Source organism: Dromiciops gliroides, chromosome 4 (assembly GCF_019393635.1).
Source record: "Dromiciops gliroides isolate mDroGli1 chromosome 4, mDroGli1.pri, whole genome shotgun sequence".
Taxonomy (NCBI): Eukaryota; Metazoa; Chordata; class Mammalia; order Microbiotheria; family Microbiotheriidae; genus Dromiciops; species Dromiciops gliroides.
Genome location: NC_057864.1, coordinates 58,520,471 through 58,547,415, shown reverse-complemented (window position 1 = coordinate 58,547,415; position 26,945 = coordinate 58,520,471). Strand labels below are relative to the sequence as shown.

General features: G+C 41.2%; 1 protein-coding gene across 1 annotated transcript; it reads left to right on the top strand.

Annotated features, from left to right (window-relative positions):
- Positions 1–26,945, top strand: GPA33 (glycoprotein A33). The gene is made up of 7 exons (XM_044003118.1): positions 1–19; positions 6,579–6,733; positions 9,004–9,220; positions 15,969–16,124; positions 21,431–21,550; positions 22,267–22,390; positions 26,816–26,945. Exons 1-7 carry the CDS (start codon positions 1–3, stop codon positions 26,943–26,945), a joined length of 921 nt encoding a protein of 306 aa, XP_043859053.1.

The window sequence follows — 26,945 nt, the reverse complement described above, 5'->3', positions numbered from 1 at the left end:
ATGTGGGTGTCGGTGTGTGGTAATGATGTGAGCTGCAGCACTATGGTAGTGGCCACAGCCACACCATGCTGATGCAGAGGGGGCAGCACCTGAGGCCAGCAGGGGCACATGCCGGGGCTTCTAATTTTAGCCAAAGCTGGGGTCATAGAAACCTCAAATCACAATTAATTCTTTACATTAAGGATCACAATTTCCTAGATTTAGAGCTTGGAAGCCATAGAATTCAATTTCATTTCCTCATTTGAAAGATGAAGAAACTGAAACCCAGAGATATTGAGTTCCCCAAGTAGCCATAGCTGCTAAGTGCCTGAGGTAGGATTTGAACCTATATGCTCTAACTCCACAGTTACAGTCCTTCCCACTCTACCAAACTTTTTTGCAGGGCAATGGGGGTTAAGTGGCTTGCCCAGGGTCACACAGCTGGTAAGTGTCAAGTGTCTGAGGCCGGATTTGAACTCAGGTACTCCTGAATCCAGGGCTGGTGCTTTATCTACTGTGCCACCTAGCTGCCACCTGGGATTCTCTTTTAAATTACAAGCATCACTGCTTGCAGGGCTAGCCCATTAAGAGGCGAGGGACCAAACATCTGAGTGTTTCCTGATGCTAAAGTCTCCCAGCAGAATTTCTATTGCCCTTGCCTGAGACTCCTAAGGAGAGATGTTGCCTTATCATGACTCAAAATACCCCTTACCCAAGCTGCAACTGATGCCCCTTGTTTCCTGTGAGACACCTTCTATATCCATATTCAGTCCCTTTGGGAGAAAAGGCAGGCTTGAGAGAAGCAGAGGGGATTGGGGTAAATGTTTCTGAGATATTGCTAGGATTTCTGTGCTTGGGTCAGATTTAGTGAGGGCAAGGGGAGAGGGCTGTTGAAATATGGAAGAGGGAAAGTGATCCAACAATCAATCAATAAACATTTATTAAGTGCCTACTATATGTCAAGCACTTACTAAGCGCTGGAGATACAAAAAGAGGTAAAAGTTCCTGTCCTCAAGGTGTTTACAATCTAATGGGGGAGCCAACAGGCAAACAATTCTATACAAAACAAGCCATATACAGGATTAAAAGGAATAACCAACAGAGGGGGGGCACTGGAATTAAGAGGCGTTATGGAAGGCTTTCTGTAGAAAGGGCGACTTTAGTGGAGACTTCAAGGGTGCCAGGGAGGTCAGTAGTCAGAATAGAGGAGGGAGAACACTTCTGAGACCTGTGGCATGGCTTGTCCCCTCGATCCCTAAAGGGTTGTGGAGAGAAGGGAATGCCAATCTCAAGAGAAGGGCTGCATGAGGGAGACCCTGGGGATGGAGGACAAGAGAACAACATTAGGGGAGGAAGTCATGGTCCTTCTCAAGGCTGGAGCACAATGGCCAGACAATCACTTTGGAGGAAAACCACAGCATTTTAGCCTTGGAAGGGATCCTGGGAGCCATCTCACCCAACCCATAAGTGATCAAATGGTCTCTCTACAACACATCTGAAAAGTGTTCATCCAGTCTTTGCTTAAAGACCTTGAAATTCAAGTGAACTATCCCCACTTCCTAAGGTAGCCTATTTCACTTTGGACAGCTTTGTCAGAAAGTTTTCCTTGCTATCAAAGGAAATTTGCCTCTTCGTAACTTCTATTCATTGCTCCTCTTTTCTGCCATTCGGGGTCAAACAGAACATGTCTAATGAATCCCCTTTCTACAGACACCTCTCCAAATTCGTGAAGATAGTTAACGCTTCACCCCTTGAGTGCTCTATTCTAGAAGTCAAAAGTCCCTAGTTTCTTCTTCTTCAAAGGGAATGAGCTCATCGATCTTCACCATTCTGGTTGCTGTTTCCTAGATTAGAGATTCTTAATCAGGAGCCATGGCCCTCCAAAGGGCCTGTGGATAGATTTCAGGATATCAATGAACTTGGACAGTTAAAAATAAAACAAATGACATCTTTCTTTTTTTCAGATCTCTAGTTGAAATTCAGTATATACTTCAACTATTAAAAAACAGTCTCGGAAGGGTACTATAGATATCTCCAGATTGCCGAAGGGGTCCATGACATCCCCAAACCTAAGATTTTTTAATGTTGATACTCTCCAGTTTGTCAATACCCTTCTTAAACTCTGATGTCCAGAACTAAATGCAATACTCTAGATGTGGTCTGACTAGGGCAGAACACAGTATTTTGGTGGTGGTGGTTGGAAGCTAAACCTCTCTTAAATTAGCTTGAAACTGGGCAGCTAGGTGGCGAAGTGGATAGAGCACCAGCCCTGGAGTCAGGAGGACCTGAGTTCAAATCCGGCCTCAGAAACTTAACACTTACTAGCTGTGTGACCCTAGGCAAGTCACTTAACCCCAATTGCCTCACCAAAAAAAAAAAAATTAGCTTGGAATCAATTAGTCCTTTTGGCTGCCATATCTTGCTATTGACTGACTCATAAATGATGATAGCATTTCTATAGCAATTTAAAGTTGGCAAAGTACTGTATGTTTCTCAGCTCCTTTGAGTCTCACAGGAACTCTGAGTGGTAGGTAAGAGAATGAGAGAGATAAAGTAATTCTATTTAAAAGAGAATGAAAGAGGTGAAATAATTCACCCAGGGTCACACAACTATTGAGTGTCTCAGGTGAGATTCAAGTGCATGTCTTCCTGTCTCCAGGTTCAGCATTCTTACCCACCTAGCTGTGCTTGTGCATTACTAAGACCCCCAGATCTTATTCAGACAAACTGTGGTCTCCCCTATCTTATACTTGTGGAAGACAATTTTTTTGCACCTAAGTGTAAGACTTTACATTTATCTCTCTTAATTTCATCCTCTTATATTTTTAGCTTGTCAAGATCTTTCTGGAATTTGACCCAGGATGTTAGGTAAAACTTCCAGCTTTGTGTTACCTGCAAATGTAATAAGCACGCAATCTTTGATTTTATACCAATTTTATATAACACAGGGCCAAATACAGATCCCTAGGGCATCCCATTGGATACCACTTCCAAGTTCAACTTGAACCATTAACAATTACTTTTTGAGTCTAGATATTCAACCAGTGAGGCAACTAGGTAGCTCAGTGGATAAAGCACTTTGCCTGGAGTCAAGAAGATTTGAGTTCAAATCAAGCCTCAGAAACTTACTGGCTATGTGACCGGAGGCAAGTCACTTAACCTCTCTTTTCCCTAATCCACTGGAGAAGGAAATGGCAAACTACTACAGTATCTTTGCCAAGAAAACTCCATGGACCATATTAGTGTGCTACAGTTGATGGGGTCATGAAGAATTGGACAATACTGAACCCAATCCAACCAGTTCCAAAATCTCTCTAGCTGTACTATTTTTGCCTACCCCACATTTCTTCATCTTTTCCATAAGGATACCTTGATATTTTATCAAATGCTTTGTTCAAATATAAGTAAACCGTATCCACAACACTCCCTGGAAATTACAGTTTACTTTCTTGCCAAAAATGGAAATAAGGTTAGTCTGCCATGACTTGTTCTTAATGAAGCCCTGTGAGATCTTGGTGACCACCATTTAAAAAAAAAACATCCATTAACCATATTTTTTATCCATTCATTCTAGAATTTAGCCAGAAATCAAAGTGAAGCTCATTGGCCTAGTTTGCAGACACTATTTTCTTCCCTTTACAAAAAATCTGGACAACGTTTGCTTTTCTCCACTCTTACAGTAACTCTTCTATTTTCCATAATCTTTTAAATATCACTCACAGTGGCTCTGCAATCACATACACCAGTCCTTTCAGACCCTGAGGATAAATATAGTTCATCTGAGCCATGGAGCTTGAACTCATCAAAAGCATCCGCTGGAGATGCTCTCTTACTAGCTCCCCACTTATCTTGGGAATCAGCTCCCTATTAGCCATCTCTGTTCTGTCCTTTCTAGTCCAAAGGTTATTTTCCTTGGCAGAAAACAGTAGCAAAATAACAATGGAGCAGCTCAGCCACCTCCTTTTGTCAGATCTCACTATCCTATCCACCCGGAGCAGTGGGCTTAACGTTCCTTTGATCCTCCTCTTTTGCCCATTATAACTTGAAAAACATCCTTTTTCATTGTCCTTACCTTTCCTTGCTAGTCATTGGGTCACATTCCTGTATTCATCTTCAGTTCCCTGCTCTTGTTCCCACCTTTTGTACTTATATAAATACGGCATATTTATATTTTTTCTTTTTAAATATATTTTATTGATATATTTTGTTATATTATCACCTCTATTTCCCATCTTATTCCTCCTGACCTCTTCCAGAGAGCCATTCCTTTAAAGAAAATATGAAAAAGGAAAAGGAGAAAATCTTTACAAAACTAATTTTCAAGATATCCAAAAAGTAGAATGTTAGTATCCAACACCATCAATTGTTCCCTTCTTCAGAGGTTCAAAAGAAGGTATCATCTCATATCTCTTCTTTAGGGTCAAGCTTAGTCATGATAATTTCAGGGCATTAAATATCAATTGTTTGCTGTTCTTTTCATTTACATTGTTGAAGTCATTGTGACTATTGTTTCCTTGGCTCCGCTTACTTCAATTTGCATCATTTCATAAACATCTTTCCATGTTCTTTGATATTCCTTATGTTCATAGCTACTTATAGGACATTAATTAATATTCCATTGAATTAACATGCTGCAGATTGTTGAGCCTGTTCCCTAATCTGGTGGCATCTACTCTGTTTCCAATTATTCACTACCACAAAAAGTTGCTACTATAAATACTGTGCTGTATTGGGGACCTTTTTTGTTGTCATTGACCTCCTTGGAGTATATGTCCATCAGTGGACTCTCTGGGTGGATCAATGGGAATGACCGTTTTTCTTGCATAATTCCAGATTGCTTCCTGGAATGGTTTATACATATATATGTTTAAAATATGGATATCTTTTGTTTTCACATAACCTTAATTTCCATATAGATCTCCCTTCCTCTACACACACACACACACACACACACACACATACACATATACATACACACACATCATCCCTTCCCGAGAAAGTCATTCTTCTTAACAAATAATAAAAAAGTAAGAATAAATAAAAATCAGTTCAGTGAATCCTAATACATCATTCAAATCTGACATAAATCCAATGGTTCAACTGTTGCTCTCATACTATGAGAGTTCAGCATACACATTGATTTTCCCTCAAATACTCCGACTCCCTAAATTCTCAATCTATTCAGTTCCCATGATCTATGCATCCACTTCATTTCTGCTACACACAGGGATAGATCATCAGAGCCTTGATCTTGCCATCATACACAAGTGTTCTATGTGCATGAACTCAGAAATTATTTTCTTCTTTCATATTTATCATCCATTTTTTCCATGCCTTCCAAACTCAATCCTACTTTTTGTTTTCACCTTGACAACCATTCCTTTCACCCCTCAATTCTCTCCCAGGTCATTAACCAGCACTGGCTACACTCTCCCTCTTTCCCTTTCTTGACTCCTTGGCAAATCTATTTAGCTCCACACTATCCTCAACTCTCAAATCTCTTGCCTCTTTGTGCTGTAGTCAGTTACACTTTGCCCACAAATTTGGCCCGCTTTGCTAAACCCCACACCTTACTCCCACCACATACCTCCTTTGTTACTAATCCATGCACTGTTGAATGGAGCTCAAGAAACTCATGAAACCATACCAGTTGGGTCCCCCAAGCTTGGAATGCTCTCTGCCCTCATCTTCATCTCTTCTTTCCCTGTATTCCTTCAAGATTTAGCTCAGATTTCATCTTCTAGAGGAGGCCTTTTCTGATTTTCTCAGAAGCTACTGCTTTCTGCTCTGAGATGACCTTCAATCAACTGAATTATTTACATTTTTCTCCCCCTTTGGAAGGTAAGTTCCTTGTAGTGAAGGTCTGTTTTTTCCTTTCATTGTATCTCCATTGCTTAGCACATAGCAAATGCTTGTTGACTGATTGGTCCACACCCATAGTCTTCGAACTCTGCACAATGGGAAGGATTTGCAAAGTCATCTCTCTTCTTCAGGGTCAAGCTTGGTCATTATAACTGTATGTATCTTTTAAAAATCTAAACATGTAGGTGAGTTCCCTAGACATCCATATCTATGTCTTCAATCAATTCATTTTTTTCCACCTTGTCAGAATTATTTCCATTTGTGTCTTTAGAATTTCATTCTTGAAGGCTTCCCATCCCTCCTGCATTGACTTCCCCTGTATAATTTTAATCCATAGAATGATACCTATATCTCCTTTGAACCCTTTGAAATCTGCCCTCTCTAAACTTAAGGCACATGTCAGACTATAGTCTTCTATTACAAACTAGGAAGAGATGGTCACATCTCCCCAAAGTTCCAAGGAAATACTTCTTCCTCCCTCCCCCATTTTTGGCATCCTTGGGGCAACGCCTTAATTTTCCCATGTTAGATACAGTTCTGAACTTCCTCCTTTTCTCCTTATCTTTTCTGGTTCTTGTGTTGGGGCTTTTGTTGGAACTACTGGCCTGGAGTAGTTCAGGGTGATTGACCCCACCCTCACAGAGACATGGGACTTCTTTGAAAAGTGTTGTTGGAGTGGAAAGGGAATGTATCAGTTTTTTGTATTTGTCTGACCGCACTTTCTACCTCCATTTCAGTCTGTGGAACAGCTTGTGCCATCTCTGTGGAAACACCCACAAAAGTCCTACGAGCAGCCCGAGGGAACAGTGCCACACTCCCATGTTTGTATCAGCCAACAGTTACCACAAGATCTGGATTCATCCAATGGGATAAACCTCTAATGGACCCTCCAGTAAGAAGCCATACATTTTCTTAGTGGGGGGAAAGAGAAGGGCTTGAGAGAAGTAGAAGGTTTGGGCAAGGTGACCTAATTCTACTGTGAGGTCAACTTGGATACCTTGGTGTGTCAGCTCCACCCACAGATATGGCTGCCAAAGCCTTATAGGCTAACTCCTGAGACAGCATTATACATCAGCAGAATACCTTGTTATCTGCATGCTGATTCTAGCACTAATAAGGAGCCCAATACTCCCCCTTCTTTCCTGATTGGGATAATATGATTTGGACTGCAGTCTAGGGAAGGGCAAAGCTGGGAAATAAGGTGAGAAAGGGGAATGACAAGGAGAGCTTGCTTTACAATTTTGTCTTAGATAGTCCTGGCTGGGAACCTGGAGTGTGTATTCAATCAATCAATCAATCGATCGATCAATCAATTAATCTCTTTGCTCTCTCTGTCTCTCTCTGTCTTTCTTGCACATTGAAGGTCTTCAATTAAAATAAAAATCTACCCTTGATAGAGAAAGTATAAAGTGGTAGCCTATAGAAGAGAGAAAAACCTTCAGGGAAAGTGTCCCCTTATGGTTTTGTAGACATCTGGGAATGGTTCATTCAACAACATTTATTAAGCACATTCACTCATTCATTCATTCATTCATTCATTCATTCATTCATTCATGCTACTTCCAGGCACCTGCATACCATATCACCTTTACTTGGTCTTAAACGATTATTTTTATTATATAAAATTATTATATAAATATAATAATTATGATGCACTTTTGTGATGTTTAAAATTTAATGTGTGTCCTTACCTGTCCCCCCAGTTTTGGGTGGGGGGAAACTAGGTAAGATTTACTAATAAATTCATTAAGAGTTTAGGCTTTTAAGCATTTATTAAAAAGTAAAGATAACACAGAGAGTACAGTAAAGCAAGAAAAGCCTATCTCCTTTCCTCTCTCTCTGCCACCAACCTGAAGTCCCGAAATGAAAAAGGCAATCCTCAGCAGCTTCTCCCAGAAGCCCCCTGTGAAACAGGAAGCAGGGCAGTCGCCACACACAGCTCCAAGCTAATTGGCTGGTAGCATTGATTGACATCACTTACAGGTGGTCTATGAATAGACGCAACTTCCAGATGCCAGATAGCTTCCGGAAGCTAGTCACATGCTTTCTTTTCAGGGGGGCATCGCCCTGGTTCTCAAAATGTCTTTCTCAGCAGGGGGTGGCACCTGGATTCTCACACTTTGAAAACTTTGAAGTGCCATATAAATGCTAGCTATCATTATCTTCATCATCATTATCATTATTATGCAAGACACTATGCTGGGTGTTATGGGGATCAAAAGAAAATGTGACAATTCCCATCCTTTCCCCCAATCTGTTCAATTTTTAATCTGTCTTTTAATGTCCAACTGAAATGCTGGCTTCTTCATGAAGCCTTTCCAGGGACAGCTAGGTGGCACAGTGGATAAAGCACCAGCCCTGGATTCAGGAGGACCTGAGTTCAAATCCAGTCTCAGACACTTGACACACTAGCTGTGTGACCTTGGGCAAGTCACTTAACCCTCATTGCCCTGCAAAAACAAAACAAAACAAAAACAAAACCACAAAAAAGAGAAGCCTTTCTAGATTCTCCCTTAAAAATGACCTCAGAAAGAATTTTTAAAAAAATTCTCTAAAGAACTGATATAATTTTGAGAAATAGCTAGCTGTGTTTGTATCTTCACCCTCTACTCGTTTGTAAGCTCTGTGAAGGATGGGACTATGCTTTCTCTAATCTTTTACATTTTCCCAGCATCTGGCAAGTAGAAGTGCTTAATAAATGTCTGTTGAACAACCAAATGCCTAATTAGGTAGATTGGATAAATCACCGTAATTCAAGGCTTGACGTGACTAATGTAAAAGGTGCTAACAAAGTGCCTTAAGGTAATGTGGTTTTTTTATTACTCTAGTCCAGTGATGTACAGAAAAAAAAATTTTTTTAGAGCAGAGGACTGGGCTTTAATTTCCAACCAGCTATTTACTAGCTGTGACTTTTGACAACTCATTCCCCTTCTGTGGGACTCATTTTCTCATCTGTAAAAGCAGGGGCAGCTTGCACTCCCTGAAGCCTAAGGTCTCCTCCAGTTTCTTGTCTTCTGGACCTTCACTTGCTTCCAAGCTTCAAGGTTTTGGGACCTAGAAGGGCTAAGAACCAAGACTGGCAATTGGTAGTAGGGGAGCTGCCTCGTCTAGCTTAGTGTTGGTGCATTCCCGGAGGCCAGTGACATTTCTTGTTCCTTACAGGATCAAGTAGTCGTATGGTCCTTCTCCTCAAAGCAGTACACCTTTGGGAAGCATTATGTAGATCGAGTCAACCTGACCGGCAAGTATCTGGAGAACGATGCCTCCATCACCATCAGCCAGCTAAACATGGATGACAATGGGACCTATGAATGCCTCGTGATGCTCGATGGAGATTTGACCGACAACCGACAAGCGAGGATGGAGCTCCTGGTTCTGGGTGAGAGGCAGTGGCTACTCCCATCATGCTCTTGCTCCCTTTCACAGGTTTGGGTGAAGTAATCCTCTAAGAAGAGGAATCTGATTTTTTTAAAATGTTAATTAAATATCTATTACGTGTATGGCGCTGTGCTGATAAAACAAAACAAATAGTCATCATGCTCCGGCGAACTGGTGGGGAGATGCTTCTGATCCTTCTCAGCACAATATAGTGGAAGGAGTGTTGGATTTGGATTCATCGGATCTGAGTTCAAATCTCAGGTCTGCCACTTAATATCTGTTTGACCTTGGGCTGCTTGAGGCATCTATGTGGCACAGTGGACAGACTACTGGACTTAGAGTTAGAAAGACCTGAGTTCAAATTTAGCCTCAGATACTTACTAGCTATGTAACCCTGGGTAAGTCACTTAGCTTCTGTTTATCTCAGTTTCTTCTGCTTTAAAATGAGGATTATAATAGCATCTACCTCTCAGGGTTGTTGTGAAGGTTAAATATACAAATATCTCAATATTTGTAAAGTTCTTAGCACAGTGCTTGACATAATAGTCTCTCTCTTTTTTTGGGGGGGGGGGCAATGAGGGTTAAGTGACTTGCCCAGGGTCACCATAATAGTCTCTTAATAAATGCTTATTACCTTTCTTCCCTCCTTCTCTCCCTTCCTCCTTTCCTTCCTTCATCCCTCTCTCCCTCCCTGTCTTCCTACTTTCTTCCTCTTTTCTCTCCCTCCCTCCCTCATTTCCTCCCTCCCTTTCCTTCCTTCCTCCCTCCCTCCCTTCCTCCCTCCCTGTCTTTCTTCTTTCCTTCTCTCTTTTCTCCCTCCCTCCCTTCTTCCCTTCCTTCCTTGGTCTCTTAACCTCTCTAGGCCTCTTTCCTCATCTAGAAAATGAGAAGGTTGGATTAGACGATTTCTGATTTCTGAAAGGTCCCTTTCAACTCTAGACCTAAAATCCTAGCTGATTCCATGACATTTTTCTCCATCCAAGAAAGCACCAACAATCATTTGGGACTATGCAAGGCAGCAGGAAGTTGAGGTGAATTGTTTAGGTGGGGCCCTGCTAAACCAGTGCTTCTAGAACAATGTTTAATGATAGACAGATATTTGGCATTGGGAGTAGCGTCAAGGAGGCAGAGAGGCATGTGCTTGGCCCAGTCTGGTGATCTCCAAATCTTATCAATTACAGAATCACCAAATCATAGATTGTTGAGCTAGAAGGGACTAAAGAGGTTATCTCATCATATTGAAGCCAATACAGGGCTAGTGGCATTCCCAACGTCACACAGGGCAGAAGTGAGATCTGAGCACTGCTATTCTTTCTTTTTTTAAATTAATTTAAATTTGGGGGGGGTTACATTTTAAGTTCTAAACTGTCTCCCTCCCTCCTTCCTGCACTAGAGAAGGCCACCACTTGACATAGATATGCACATGTGTTTGTGCATGCATGCATGCAAACATGTATGCGTGTGTACATGTATGTATGTGCATGTATATAACATGTGTGTCAAACCATACTATTCGTACTGCTATTTATCAGTTCTTTCTCTGGAGGTGGAGAGCATCTTCCTTCATTGGTCCTTTTTAGTTGATTTGGATATTCATAATACTCAGAATAGCTTAGTTGTTCAAAGTTACTCTTCAAACCATATTGCTGGTATTGTATACAATGTTCTCATTTCCTTCTTCATTATTTCATACAAGTCTTTTCATGTTTTTCTAAAATCAATCTGCTCATCCTTTTTTTACAGGACAGTAGTATTCCATCACAATCATATACCACAACTTGTTTAGCCCTTCCCCAAAAGATGAGCATCCCTACACTGCTACAATTTCAACTACATTCTGCAGGAAGGCAGAACTAATAGTGAGAGAGTCTGTTCTGTAGCTACCCAGTGAATCCCTAATCACACCAAAGAGGACTCTAGGCTTTGGAACCACTTCTGTGTCCAGGGAGGACTTAATAGATAACTAGACCTAGAAGAATCTTTTAGAGATAATCTAATCTTACCCTATCATTTTATGAATGGAGAAACTAAGTTTCCAAGTAAAGATTCTGGGCTAGTATTCAATTTCGGGTCTCTATTTTTTTTTATTTGGGGGCGGGGAGAGGCAATGGGGGTTAAGTGACTTACCCAGGGTCACGCAGCTAGTAAGTGTCAAGTGTCTGAGGCCAGATTTCAACTCAGGTCCTCCTGAATCCAGGGCCAGTGCTTTATCCACTGCACCACCTAGCTGCCCCCAGGTCTCTCTTTCTATCATTTTATGTTGCCTCCACTCATGGGAGTAGTTATGGGTTTCTCTTCTTGAAATTCCTCCCTCCCCTGACTTCTAAAAAATGACATTACCTGGAGTCTCCTTCTACCTCTCTGGCTATTCCTTCTCTGTTTTTGCTGGTTCCTCTTCCTCTTCTCATTCCCTAAATACAGGTTATCCCCAAAGTTTAGTCTTATCTTCTGATCTTTCTTCTCCACATTCTCTCTCAGAGATCTCATCCACTCTCATCGCTCCAATTATTATCTCTCAGTGGTTGATTCCCAGGCTCTATATCTGACCATGCTCCTAAGTTCCAACTCCATATTTTTTACATTTCATGCTGGAATTTCTACTTGAATATATCATTATCACCTCAAACTCAGCATGGCTAAAACTCACGACCATTTTCTTTTTAAAAAAAAGTCATACCCCAATTCTCACTTGGGAGAGATAATAATACTTAGAGAAAAGAGCACCCTACTCCCATTTAGGAGGTGAATAGTTCAGTCCTGAGTATGATGATTGCTAATCATGTGGCCCACTGCAAGTCACTTCAACTGTGAACCTCAGTTGCTTCAACTGTGAAATGGGCATGCTAACACTTTCACAATTGTACAGGGCTTCACGAGGAAAAATGTTCCAATAATTATCATGTCATATAAATTATGAAGGTTGTTTTCTCCTTCTATTAATCCTCTCAGTCATTCAGGTTCAAAATTTCTGAGTAATCTCCTGTCTTCTCCCCTGTAATCTTACTGATCCCTATGTCTTATCCCCTTATTATTAATGTAATTCATGACCTAGTTGCCTCATGTTCCAGCTATTAATGTAACTGGTATCCCTAACTCAAATCTCTTAAGCCGGTCATCTTGTTATATCTGTCTCTACCACATTTTTACCATGTCTCCTCTCCTAACCACTCACACAGCTGCCACCTCAGCTCAGACTGGACTAGTACAATAACACTCTCCTTCATCTCCCTGCTTCAAGTCTCACCCACTCAAATACATCCTCCACTTAGCCACCATGGTGATCTTCCTAAAGCACAAATCTGATCATGTTACTCCTCTGCTCAATAAACTCCCGTGGCTCCCTATTGCCTCTGGGAACAAATATAAACCCCTGTGTTTAGTTCTTAAAGTCCTTTACAACCTAGCCCTAAGCTATCTTTTCAGCCTCATTACATTTTACTCCCTCTCTCCTATTCTTTAATCCAGGCAAACTGATCTCTCTGTTCCTCACATAAGAAACTCCATCTCATTTTGTGTTGGCCATCCATCACTCCTCACCTTCCCCTCACAGAAACTCTCTCTTCCTTCAAGATGTAGTTCAATCATGGAGTCTTTCTTGTTCCCCCCAACAGTTAGCACCCTCCTAATTCCCTTATAGTGAAGTATTTATTTGCACGTATTCTCTCTATCCTTACATATGTGTGTAGAGATATACATATGCATCCATTCATACATGTATGGATGGATGGATCCTGCTAGAATGAGAGGCCTTTCAGAATGGTGATGGTTTCATTATTTAGTTTCCTTCATTCCCCCAGAGCCAAACACAGGGCTTGGTACATTGTAAACACTTTATAAACACTTGTTACTTGATTAATAGGGGTCCCCCCAAGCCACCGTTAGCAAGAACACAGAGATAGAATGATTTTATCTGAGGTTTCTGAGCTCTACAATAACAAATGTGAATCACCAAGAGAACATTACTGAGTGAACAGTGTCCCCTGGATGCCGTAGCAGACCCAGAGAACAAACATGATGCTGAGAGAATTTGAAACTGCTCTACAAGGACTGAGTGAAGAATCTAGGGGTGTTTAGCCTGGAAGAAAGACTTAGAAGAAATATCATAGGGGGATTCACGTGGCTGAGAGGGATTAGCTTTTGTTCTGCTTGGCATCAGAGAGCAGAACTAGGAGCAATGGGTAGAGGTCATAGAGATAAAGATTTAGGTTTGAGGAAAGTAAATACATCCTCACAAGGAGAACTAGCAATTCTAGCTTCCAGGGCTAGTATCAAAAGTGCAGGCAAGGGGGGCAGCTAGGTGGCGAAGGGATAGAGCACCGGCCCTGGAGTCAGGAGTACCTGAGTTCAAATCCGGCCTCAGACACTTAACACTTACTAGCTGTGTGACCCTGGGCAAGTCACTTAATCCCAACTGCCTCACTTAAAAAAAAAAAAAGTGCAGGCAAGGTGGAGGGAGTGGGGAGTTGGGAGGGGGCAGAAATTGGGATAGCTGCTGGGCTAGGGAGCAGAGGGGCATAGAATGGGGATGAACTGACACGTATGTAGGGTAGGCCAGAGGATTCCCATTCACTATTCACAGACCTGCCTCTTCATTGTGCCAAAGGGTGGCATTTGAATGCCTGTGTGGAAAGCTGACAGTCCTTCCCAGTTGGTTTGAGAGTTTTGGCTACGTTCCTCTGGTGCCATCAGTCTGGTGGGACTAAGTCCCACCTCAAGTCCCAGGAAGAAATGGAGGGGTTGGAGGGAGCAGGGGAAGAAGGGGATGGGGAGGGGGTACAGTAATGGGTACAAATGTGACAGTGGCCATCTGCCTCAATCCTGGAAGTCATAGCCTTTGCGAGGTAGCAGAGGCAACTGTGCCTCTGAGGGCTTTGGGGTAAAACTGGCAAAGATCCAGAATGAAAAAGGATGGTGGGCAAGAGGACCATAGGAGGAAGAAGTTGGGAATTTTGGCATTCAGTGCTTTCTGTGGCCCATTTCTGGGAGGTTATCCAGGCTTATAGTCCCCCCTAAATTAAAGGAAGCAGTGAGGTATAGTGGAAAGTATGCTGATTCCAGGTTCAAATCCTGCCTCTGAAACACGACTTTCATGGTTTCAGGCAAGTCACTTAACCTCCATAGGCCTCAGTTTCCTCGTCTGTAAAATGGGGGGAATTCTACGGGGGGGGGGGGTTGAGATCCCTCCAGCTTTAGCTCTATTATCTAACACTTGTGCCTAGACAGCTCCTGTTTTCTCCAGCATCAGCACTTCTCTAAGGAAGCATCAGTCTCTTGGTGGATAAATACTACCGTAGTTGTTATTATCTTTTATAGATAAAGAAACCGAAGCTCAGAGAAGTCAAGTGAGTTGCTTAAGGTCACACATATTTGGGGGCTCTGCTCAAACTCAAACCACTGGACTTGGGATCATCACACATCTAGATCTGTGAGGGTCTACAGAGGCCATCTAGTTTAAGTTGCTCAAGGTCACACAGGTAGCACCAGAAGTGTGATTTGAACCTAGGTCCTTTGATTATAGAGCTGACTTTCTTTCCACTGCACAGACATGGGTTTGAATCCTGGCTCCGACATGTCCTAGCAGTGTGGCATTAATCGAGACTCTGAGACTCAGTTTCCTCATCTGTAAAACGAAGGGGTTGGACTAGATCACTGCCAAAGTGATTTCCAACCCTACATCCCATTATTAGGGGTAGTTACCTACCTCCTGAGGTTGCCATTTTTAATCCAATTTTTTATAAATGTACTTTTTGATTTTAGAAGATTCTCCTAGTCTCTTGTAGGCATTTGTTTTGTAATAAGTGAGGTTTGTTGGGGGCAGCTAGATGGCGCAGTGGATAAAGCGCCAGCCCTGGAGTCAGGAGTTCCTGAGTTCAAATCCGGCCTCAGACACTTGACACTTACTAGCTGTGTGACCCTGGGCAGGTCACTTAGCCCCCATTGCCTCACTAAAAAAAAATTAAAAAAAAATAAGTGAGGTTTGTGAGATCATGAGTTTATAGCTGGAAGGAACCTTAAAGGCAATTTAGTTCAACTCTCATTTTTGCAGTAAAAAACCACACAAACAAAAAAACCAGGCCCAGAATGGTGGTGACTTGTCCAGGGTCACATAGTGGCAAGAGTAGGTGCTCTTTCCACTAACACTACACCCTTCCACTCCAGACTGATGGTTAAGGCTCATACCCTCCAATCAAGAGTAACTGACAGGGGCAGCTAGGTGGCGCAGTGGATAAAGCACTGGCCCTGGATTCAGGAGTACCTGAGTTCAAATCCGGCCTCAGACACTTGATACTTACTAGCTGTGTGACCCTGGGCAAGTCACTTAACCCCCATTGCCCCGCAAAAAAAAAAAAAAAAAAAGAGTAACTGACAGAAGATACAATCTCCAAAATTTGCATCTGGTTCACTTGTCCAGGCTCTGGTCAAGTATCTCTTACTACAATGTTCTGACTAGAATAGGAGCTATCTGTGTTTCATTTTAGCTGTTAATGCCTTTCCTCTCAGATTCCCTTCCATCTACACTGGAGATAACTTATCTACAGTTTACAAACCCCTACAGATAGTGGTTTGCCAGTCATCTCCCCCATTAGACTGAAAGCTCCTTGCAGGCAGGGACTGGCTTTTGCCTTTCTTTGTAGTGCTTAGCACAGTGCCTGAATGAGGGTGTGCTTAGAGGCAGCAATCATGTGCAGGAGGGAGATAGACCTCCATTATAAATAATGTTCTACCCTCTGCCTTTTCCTTCTTTGCAGTGCGACCCTCCAAACCAGATTGCAGCATTGAGGGGGAAACTATATATGGGAACAACATCCAGCTAAAATGCCAGTCCAAAGAGGGATCTCCAGCCCCCCAGTACAGCTGGAAGGCCTTTGACATCCAGAACAAGCAACGGCCACTCTCATCCCCAGGTATGTATGAAGGATCATGTCAAGAGGAGCAGTCATCTGAGGTCAGACACCGGAGTTCTCATTCACTTTGTCCCTAAATTGTTTGTATGTTGTCTCTCTGGTTACATTGTGAGTTTTTGAGGGCCAGGATCATTTTTGTTTTTCTTTGTATTCCTGGCATTTAGCACATTCCCTAGCACATAGTAAGCATTTAATAACTGCTTGTTGACTTGACTGAAAATCAAGAAGTTATTAGACTAGCTCAAGGAAATATCTTAAATGTGGCATTTAAAGTTTCCAAGAAGGTATTTGACAAAATCTCTCATTTTATCTTTATACGCAAGATGGAGAGATGCAAAATCATTGAGAAGAGGTATTGATTTTTTTTCTTTGTCTCTCTAGTGTTTATCATAGTGTTTGGCATATAGTAAGAGTTTAATAAATGTTTGTTGATTGATTGAGTACAGTTAATGGGTTTAGAAACAAACCAAACATGAAGCTACTGAGTGATTGAAGGAAAGGAGGGGAGAGTGATACAAGGATACATTTAGTCTACTTGACAGCTATGCCTGGAACGTCTATGGATAGATATTGAAGAGAGACATTGACATGGGAAAAGGGTGGCTCTGCCCAACCGTGTCATTTGCCTAGTTGTCCACAAGGTGGCCACCCTGCAGCAGCAATGACTTGTTTCCAGCTGCTCTTAGAACCAGACTAAAGCTAGAAGAAGGAATTTAAGCCCACTTAGTCTGATTCCCTCATTTTACAGATCACACAGGTAGAAAGTGTCAGAGGTGAGATCTGAGCCCAAGTCTAATTATTCCAGAGGCAGACCTAGTCCACTGTTTCATAACATTATAGGCTCTCAGAGCTGGAAGGCATTTCAGAGATCATTTAGTTCAATTGCCCCTTCCTTTTACAGGAGAGAACTCAGATTTCTTGATTCCCAGTCCAGTATTTTTCCTGTTATACCATCCTATTTCCTCTGCACTTTTGGAAATTATCCAATGGGAATGGTGTGTGTCTGTTAAGATTCCTCCTCCTCCCCCTGTTTTTCTTTAGTTTGGTTTTATAATTTCCACTGTTTAAGCAACTCTCTCAATCAACATCTATACCCAAGTATTCTGCCATTTTTAGTCTTAGTCAGTCACCTGGGATTAAGTGAATTGCTCAGAGTCACACAAGACATTATATATCAGAGGGAAACCTTTAACTCAAGTCATCTTGATTCCAAAGTTGCCTCTCTATCCAGTAGACCTTTATGCCTCTCAACAATTATCCCTTTTCCAAAGCACCACTCCCATTCTGTCCCTGAGCCCCTCCTTGATGAGTTGTGTCCATGATTGCTAAACCCCACCTCTTCCTTCCTTGGGCCAGTGGTGGCTACATTCTGACTTTTCATTTCTTAGACCCCTGCCAATAGTAATATCCATCCTTTTTCAAATTAGATTTTATATTTTTAATTAACAAGCATTTCTTTTCTCTCCCTCCCAGTCTATAATCCAGAAAAATAAAAAAGAAAACCCTTGCACCAAATGTGTAAAGCAAAAAAAAAAAAATCCTAAATTGACCATAACAGACAACATATATCTCACTCCACATATTTAGTGTATCATTTCTCTATCAGGAGATGGGCAGTACTCTCTATCATCAGTCTTCTGGAATCATGATTACTCATTGCATTGATTAGAGTTCCCCAGTCTTTCAAAGTTGTTTAAATTTTTACAATGTTGTTGTTATAGAAATTGTTCTGGTTCTGCTCATATCACTTTGTATCAGTTCATAAAAGTCTTTCCAAGTTTCTCTGAAACCACCCTTTTCATTGCTTTATTGTTTCTTCTAGCACAATAATTTTCCATTATATTCATAGACCATCATATACCATATATCATTTGTTCAGCCATTCCCCAATCTCAATTTAATTCCATCTTTTTGAGAGCTCACCCCCCACCCACCCCCTCTATCTTAGGGCATCAAATCCAGCACTACTTGGAAATATTTCTGTCTTGGTGGAGTTAGACTATGATACCCATAATACCTGATGGTGCTTAAGGAAATTGGGTTAAGCAGAAGCAGACTATTCCACAAGATATTCACCTATGTTTCCTGGTGCCTAAGGGGAAAGTATAGACAGGGGTGTGCTGGAGCTAGCTCTAACCCACTTGAGAGAACCCATCGTTTAATTTTCAATGTATTTATACTTCTAAAACTGGTAATCAGCTCCAAATCAGGGCTTCATTTATTATTTTGTTGATTTCCTAGACTTTAAAAAGTCTTAGTAATGTAGATTAAACCTAAAAGTGTGTGAATATATTTTTTCCAGAGTCCTATTAAACATTTACCAACACACTCCAGTGTGTTGTTCTTTAAACATTACTTGAGCTCAGCAGGGGTACAATACAAGACTTAGGAAATGAAGAGATCACCAGACTGGAGCCCTGCTGACTGAAGGCTAATAATAATAACAATTAATTTGCATTTATATAGCACTTTACAGTTTGCAAAGTGATTTACATCCATTATCTCATTTGAGTCTCATAAAACTCCTAAGTATAGAGTAAAAGAAATGGGCAGCTGGTCTCTGAGCTCCACTTCCAGCTTCATCTCAGACTCTCTTCTAGTGAATTGTCCGATAGAATACCACTGGTCATGGATGTTCTGCCTTGGAGTTCTGCCAAATCCTAGTACCAGAACACTAGCCTGCCCCCCTGGACTCTCAGTTCATTTCAGGTTCAAAAAAAAAAAAACAAACCCATATTACAACCACTAGATGGCAGCAGGACATCCAGCAAAGCATCACCATCTTCTCAGAAACTGTCATGTACGGTGGGTAATTTTACTCCAGACTGACCCCAACACAGTGTTAGTAGATGATACACATACACATAGATAGATGATAGATAGATAGATAGATAGATAGATAGATAGATAGATAGATAGATAGATAGATAGATAGATAGATAGATAGATAGATGATAGATAGATAGACAAATAAAAAGGGAAAGACAGATAAATCTATAGATGTAGAGGCAGATAGAGAGGAGAGATAGAAATATATCTATATCTATCTGTATTTCTCTATCTTTTTATCTCTATCTATATAGAGAGAGATCTAGATAGATAAATATCTATACCTATACCTATACCTATATCTATATCTCTATCATCTATCTATCTACCTACCTATCTACCTAAATAGAGGGAGGGAGAGGGAGAGAGAGAGACAGAGAGACAGAGAGAGACACACAGAGAGAGAGAGACACAGAGAGAGAGAGAGAGAGAGAGAGAGAGAGAGAGAGAGAGAGAGAGAGAGCTAGCTCTCTTTGTAGGAGTCATATCTCTCTTTGCAACTGTGAATTACTCCAAGCAGGAAGTTTCCCAATATCCTCCCCTAGTATTGTTATAAAAAGAATTAAATAGCTTTTAAAACAAGAAGTGACCTCAAGTGATCATCAGGCACAGATACAGGGAAGAATATTGAGTAGAGCCCTTCAAATTCAAGTAGGTAAAGTGGATACAGTGACATAGTGAGGTACTTAAAGAGTTAACCTTGGGGCAGCTAGGTGGTGCAGTGGATAGAGCACCGGCCCTGGATTCAGGAAGACCTGAGTTCAAATCCGGCCTCAGACACTTGACACTTACTAGCTGTGTAACCCTGGGCAAGTCACTTAACCCCAATTGCCTCACAAAAAAAAAAAAAAAGAGTTAACCTTACAATCAGGAAACCCTGGGTTCAAGTCCCATCTCTGACACATTCTGATTGTGTGACCCTGGACAAGTAATTTATTCCTTTAATGTATCAACAACTTTTCAACACTTAAGAGTTACAGAATGGTTGCTATATCAGCATTGGTAGGAAGTTTCCTTACCTATAGTTTTCTACACCAATGAAATAACAGACCTGGATCAAGAAAAGAGAATAAAGGTATTATATCTCCATTGTACAAAGGAGGTAACAAAGTTCCAGAGAACTTAGCTGAATGCTTAGGGTCACATGAATAATAATAATAATAACAACAACAACAACAACACATTTATATGGTGATTTAACATTTTATAAAATACTTTCCTCAAGGCCAGTGAATCTTTACCTACCTATAAGGTTAGTACGTGGGGTAGTAGAACATCCTCTAGCTCCAGACTCAGAAGACATGGGTTAAAATTCTGCTTCGGCACTTCCTAGCCATGTGATCTAGAACAAGTCAATTTCACCTCTTTAGGCCTCATTTTCTTCATCTATAAAATAACCCTTTCTGGTTTTTTTGTTTTGTTTTGTTTTAGGGAGGCAATTGGGGTTAAGTGACTTGCCCAGGGTCACACAGCTAGTAAATGTCAAGTTTCTGAGCCCGGATTTGAACTCAGGTCCTCCTGAATCCAGGGCCAGTGCTCTATCCACTGCGCCACCTAGCTGCCCCCTTAAAGAGATTTTTTTTTAAAAGGGAAAGAACCTATAGGTACAAAAATATTTTTGGTACTTCTTTTTGTGGTGGCAAAGAATTAGAAATCAAAGGGATGCTCATCAGTTGGGGATGGCTAAACAAGTTGTGGTATACGATCGTGATGGAAAACAATTGTGCAATAAGAAATGACAAGCAGGATGATTCCAAAAATACCTGGAAAGATTTACTTGAACTAATGCAAAATAACATGAACAGAACCAGGAGAACAGTATATATAGTAACAGCAATGTGGTATGATGATCAGTTGTGAATAACAGCTATTCTCAGCAATACAATGATTCAAGACAGTTCTGAAGGACTTATGATGAAAAATGCTTTACACCTCCAGGGAAAGAACTGACGGAGTCTGAAAGCAGATTGAAGCATACTTTTTTAAAACTTTCTTTATTTTTCTTGTGTTTTTTTAATCTGTGTTTTCTTTTACAACCTAATATGAAAAATAGATTTTGCACGACTACACATATATAACCTATATCAAATAGCTTGCTTTCTCAGTGAAGGGACAGGGGAGGGAGAGAGAGAATCTGGGATTCAGAATTCTTTTTTTTTATTTTTTTGCGGGGCAATGGGGGTTAAGTGACTTGCCCAGGGTCACACAGCTAGTAAGTGTCAAATTCCTGAGGCTGGATTTGAACTCAGGTACTCCTGAATCCAGGGCTGGTGCTTATCCACTGTGGCACCTAGCCACCCCATGGGATTCAGAATTTTAAAAGACAAATTTTAAAAATTGTTTTTACATGTAATTAGGAAAATATTTTTTAAAAGAAAAAAAATCCATTAAGCATCACTCATTTCAGCTCAGTGACATGTTCCCAATCCCAGGCTGAAGAGCCTCTCTTCTCACCTTGACCTTTCCCTCTCTCCCAGCCACAGGCATGACCCTGCTTCTGAAAAACATTTCTGATGATACTTCTGGCTATTACATCTGTACCTCTGCCAATGAGATGGGGATGGAGTTGTGCAATATCACCGTTGCTGTCCGGCTTCGTAAGAGCCCATCCAGGGAGGGGAAAAGGGGGGAAGGATGACAAGGGCCAGAAGAGGAAGATAGGGTATCAGATGTCCCAAGGACTGATTAGAAAGACCTGTAACAATAACTGCAATAACAACAACAAGAGCAACAACAATAGGCATCATTTTAAAGATTTGCAAAGTGCTTTACAGATATTAGCTCACTTTATCTTTGCCACCACCCTGGGAGGTTGGTACTATAGTTATCCCCATTTTACAGATGAGGAAACTAACATAGGCAGAGGTTAAGTATCTTGCCCAGAGTCTTGCTGTTGTCATTTTTCAGTCATATCCAACTCTTCATGATTCCATTTTGGGGTTTCCTTGGCAAAGATACTGGTGTGGTTGGCCATTTCTTTCTGTAGCTCATTTTACAGATGAGGAAACTGAGGCAAACAGGATTAAGTGACTTGCCCAGGATGACATAGCTACTATGTATCTGAGGCTGGATAAGAGTGGATTTTCCCAGCTTCTTATACCACTCCTGTCCCTCATCTGACCAGGGCAATTGTAGGAGTCATACCAAGCAGACTGGTTGCTAAGCTACAGCAATGCTGTCAGTGCTTAGTGCTTTCACGGGGGTAAAAATGGTCAGGGTTGGGTGCTGTGTGTGTGTGTGTGTGTGTGTGTGTGTGTGTGTGTGTGTGTGTGTTCCAGATATTCAGGTGACCCAACTGGTTTGCCCCCTACAGCCTCAATGAACATTGCCCTGTATGCTGGGATCGCGGGAGGTGTGGTTGCTGCCCTCATCATCATCGGCATCATTGTGTACTGTTGCTGCTGTAAGGACAGCAAGGAAAAAGACAGTGAGAGGCCGTGAGTAATGCCATTTCTCTATGGAGCTTGTGGAGGGAAAGAGGAATGGTCAAAGTTACCAGCTGATTTATTGCAGTATGGCAGAAAGAGCAGCAGATCTGGAGTCAGAAAACCCCGGTTCATACCTTAGCTACTTCCTGGCCATTTCCAAACTGTGTTTCAGACCCCACTCCTTTCTAGTTTCCCTTTCTGTGTTATCTCCTATTAGAATATAAACCACTCTAGGGCAGGGACTGCCTGGTTTGTTTCCCAAGTCCATAAGCATTTATCAAGCACCTACTAGTCATCAGGCACTGGGCTAAATGCTGGGAATCCTGAGAAAAGGAAAAAAATAGTTCCTGCCTTCAAGGAGCTTACAATCTAATGGGGGGAGGTAGCATGCAAACAACTATGTATAAATAAGCTACATACATGATAAATTGGAAATAATCACTAGAGGTAAGGCACTAGAATTAAACCAGAACAGGAAAGATTTCCTCTAGAAGGTGCGATGTTATTGTTGTTGTTTGTCCTTCGTTCTGAAAGGGGACCATGACATTGGGAGATGATGCCATGGCTTGCAGTGAATTGGATTTAAGTGAGGGAGGGCTGTGCAAAGTTCCCAGTCTCACTCTCTCCTTCAGAGGCATCTGGGTCCAGTGGCAAGATACAACATCAGGATGACTGGAGATGGCCCTGGATGTTTAAGGCAATTTTTGGTTAAGTGACTTGCCCAGGGTCACACAGCCAGTCAGAGTCTGAGGACATATTTGAACTCAGATCCTCCCAACTTCAGGACCAGTGCTCTGTCCACTGTGACACCTAGCTGCCCATGCTGGGATGTTATCTGGGTTTGAAGGAAACCAGGGAAGCCAGGATGTAGAGATAAGGAAGAGACAGCATTCCAGGCATGTATTTTGTGTCCATCCCCAGAACTTAGCACGGTGCCTGGCTCATATTTTTTTCATTCATTCTACTCTGTGTGACTGAGCAAATCATGAATTCTCTCTGGGCCTTAGTTATTTCATCTGGAAAATGAGGAAGTTGGGTTAGATTAACTCCAATTAGCCATTAGATAATTTCTAAAGTCCCTTCCAGCTCAAAATCTTGTTTGGAAAACAATCCAAGGCCATAAATTTTTTACCACATGCTCCATCCCTTCCATACAAGAGGCTACTTTCCTCTTGGGAAAAAGTTTATAAAGGCTGAAAAAGGTTTGCATCTCACCTCAACACTCTTTACTTTTCATCTTTCTGCTTTAAGGATAGCTATTGCTGCTGGTTTGACAAATAAATGTTTGTGGAATGAATGAATGAATGATTGAATCAATGAATGAATGGATTTCCAGGCGCCCAGTAAAGTTTCTAGTTTCTTTTTTGAGCATGGAAATAAGCAAAATCCTCTAGGCTTGTCTACTGCTTTGACTCTGAAAAGTCCCCCTGGAAAGTCTCTAATTCCAACATCAAAGCGACTAAGCTGGTACTCACTGCTGCCAACAATCCCACTTTATGGTTACTTGTTTCATTTCCTATGGTCACCTTTCCAAATCCTTTCTTCTGACCTCAAGCCCCAAACTGTGCCCTATCCCCCACCCTCCATGATCCAGCCAAATCTGATTGCCCATTGTTTCCCAATCAGACATGGCATTTTTCCACCTCTATCTATAACTTTGCTCGTGTTGTTCCTTATGTCAGGAACTTTTTTCCTCTCTGCCTATTGAATTTCTACCCATTCTTGAAAGAGATTTAAGCTTTCTCTATGGATTTAACATAGAGTCTTCCCTGATTCCTACTTTTCTTCCTTTTCCCCTCCTTTCACCCACCCCCTAATAATGGCTCTCATGTAGTGCTGTCTCTTCAGTTCACTTATCATGAATTATTAGAGTTATCTATGTGTATCAATGTGATGTGGTAGAAAGAATGCTGAATCTGGAGTGGGAGAAGCTGGGTTCAAATGCTTACTACCTCTGTGACTTTGGGCAAATCACTTTAATTTTCCTGTGTCTCCATTTCTACACATATCAAATGAGAAATTTGGACTAGAGGGTTCTAAATCTGTGATTCTATGATCTGTGTCATCTTCCCCAAATGGACTATAAACTCTACAAAGGCAGAGATTGAGTCTTATCTAAACTCTATCCCCTTCCACCATTCTCTGTGTACAGTAGGTATTAGACAAATAGTAAGGATGTAGAGTTCCATCAGTTACCAAATCTTGTTTTACTCTCTCTAGACTCTTGCATCTCCTTTTCTCCATTCACACAAATACCACACTATTTCAGGACCTCATCATCTCTTACCTGATCAACTGCCAGCCTTCTAATTTGGTCTCCCTACCTTGTCTTTCCCTACTCCAATCCATCCTCCACACAGCTTCCAAAGAGATTTTCCCAAGTCATAGATATGATGATGTTATCCCTAGACTCTATAAACTTCAATGGCTCCCTATTACCTCTAGGATCAAATAGAAACTTTTCCTGGCATTTAAAGTTCTTTACAAGCTGACCTCTTCTTACCTTTCCAGTCTTCTCAAACATTGCTTCTCTCCATGCATTTTATGATCCAGTCACATTGGCTTAACTGCTGTTTCTCACAAACAACACTCCATTATGACCATCACTAAGCCTTTGCCTTGATTGCCCCCCATGCCTGGATTGCTCTTCCTCCTCAGTCCCACATTTTGGAGTCCCTAGTTTCCTTCAGAACTCAGCTCAAGCTCCACCTTTGTCTGGGAATCCTTGCCTGTCTTTTTTTTTTTTTTTTTTGGTGAGGCAATGAGGGTTAAGTGACTTGCCCAGGGTCACACAGCTAGTAAGTGTCAAGTGTCTGAGGCCAGAATTGAACTCAGGTCCTCCTGAATCCAGCGTTGGTACTCTATCCACTGTGCCACCTACCTGTCCCAATCCTTGACTATCTTCAGCGGCTAGTACCCTGATTCAAAACTACTTTATTTTCATTCTGTATATGTTCTCTATATGCATACATAATATATGTGTGTATATATATATATATATATATGTATTCACACACACATATATACATACACATAGGGGGATGTGTGTGTGTGTGTGTGGCATTTCCTCTATTAGACAGTGTACTTGAAGACAAGAATTGTTTCTTATTCCCAAGCTCAGGACAATTTCTGGCAAATAGTAAGCATTTAATAAGTACTTGTTGATTGACTGAAGACCCCTTCCCGATTTAACACTCAAATTTACCCTCTGCCCATTTGACACACCCACTTACTACTTCAGAAGGAGGGGGGAAGTTTACACTGATATCCCAGGCCTTTTTTTTTTTTTTTTTTTTTGCGGGGCAATGAGGGTTAAGTGACTTGCCCAGGGTCACACAGCTAGTAAGTGTCAAGTGTCTGAGGCCGGATTTGAACTCAAGTACTCCTGAATCCAGGGCTGGTGCTTTACCACTGCGCCATCTAGCTGCCCCCCCCTGCCTTTTTAAAAAAATAAAGTATATTATTGATATTTTATATTTTTATTTCACCTACATTTCTCCTCCCCTTTCCAGGCCATCCCTTATAATAGAGAAGAAAAGGAGAAGAAAAAATGGCAAAATTAACCTAGACATCAAAAATGTCTGATATTAGGGGTGGCTAGGTGGCACAGCATTAAAGCACTGGCCCTGGATTCAAATCCGGCCTCAGACACTTGACACTTACTAGCTATGTGACCCTGGGCAAGTCACTTAACCCCCATTGCCCTGCAGAAAAAAAAAAAGTCTGATATTATCTGTAATGTTCCACAACTACAGTCCCTTCTATCAAGAAGGGAGAGAGATACTCTCTCTTCTTTTTTTTTGGGAGGGGGGCAAAATCAATCATTATAATCATAGAATTCAGTTTCAATTGTTTTTTTGTTATTGTTCACATTTACATAATTCTACTAAGTACATATTGTTTTCCTGCTTCTTTACTTTTTATCAGTTCATAGAAGTCTTCCTAAGTTTCTCTGAATTCTTCATAGTCACTGCTTCTTGCAACACAATAAAATTCAGTTTCATTTGTGTGTCACAATGTGACTAGGCATTCCCCAGTTGATGGACATATACTTTCATTCCCAGTTCTTTGCTACCATAGAAAATTATACAAAAAAATGTTGGTTTATTCTATAATATATATCATATTTATATATAATACAACAATCATATATATTTCATATATAATTTTTCAATAGTCAGTTTCTATAAATATGTATATAAATATAAATATATGGGGCTCTAATGTTTGTCATTGACCTCCATGGCTTATATGCCCTACAGCAGAATCTCTGGGTCAAAAAGTATTGTCCCAGCTCCTCTTAAGACCCAAAGTCAGGTGTCAGAACAAGGCATTGTACTACTGAGGAATGACCATAGTAATGGGATTTAGAACCAATACTTTGAAATTTGAAACTAATAATAACTCCTTTCTCCTCCCCACCCCAACTTTTAGAAATCAAAAGGACTATCAGGAACCTCCGGAGCAGATGAGAGAAATACGAAGAAGGCATGACGACGAGGAAGACAGGAATCAGGACAGGCAGAGTTCTGGGCAGGACTCACCTACACCCAGCGGGCGGTGA

What these genes read in the sequence shown, in the direction of transcription:
- GPA33 (XM_044003118.1), top strand. An exon ending in ACGGCCACTCTCATCCCCAG is followed by an intron (nt 16,125 to 21,430) that starts GTATGTATGAAG and finishes CCTCTCTCCCAG; the next exon opens with CCACAGGCATGACCCTGCTT. An exon ending in GAAAAAGACAGTGAGAGGCC is followed by an intron (nt 22,391 to 26,815) that starts GTGAGTAATGCC and finishes CCCAACTTTTAG; the next exon opens with AAATCAAAAGGACTATCAGG.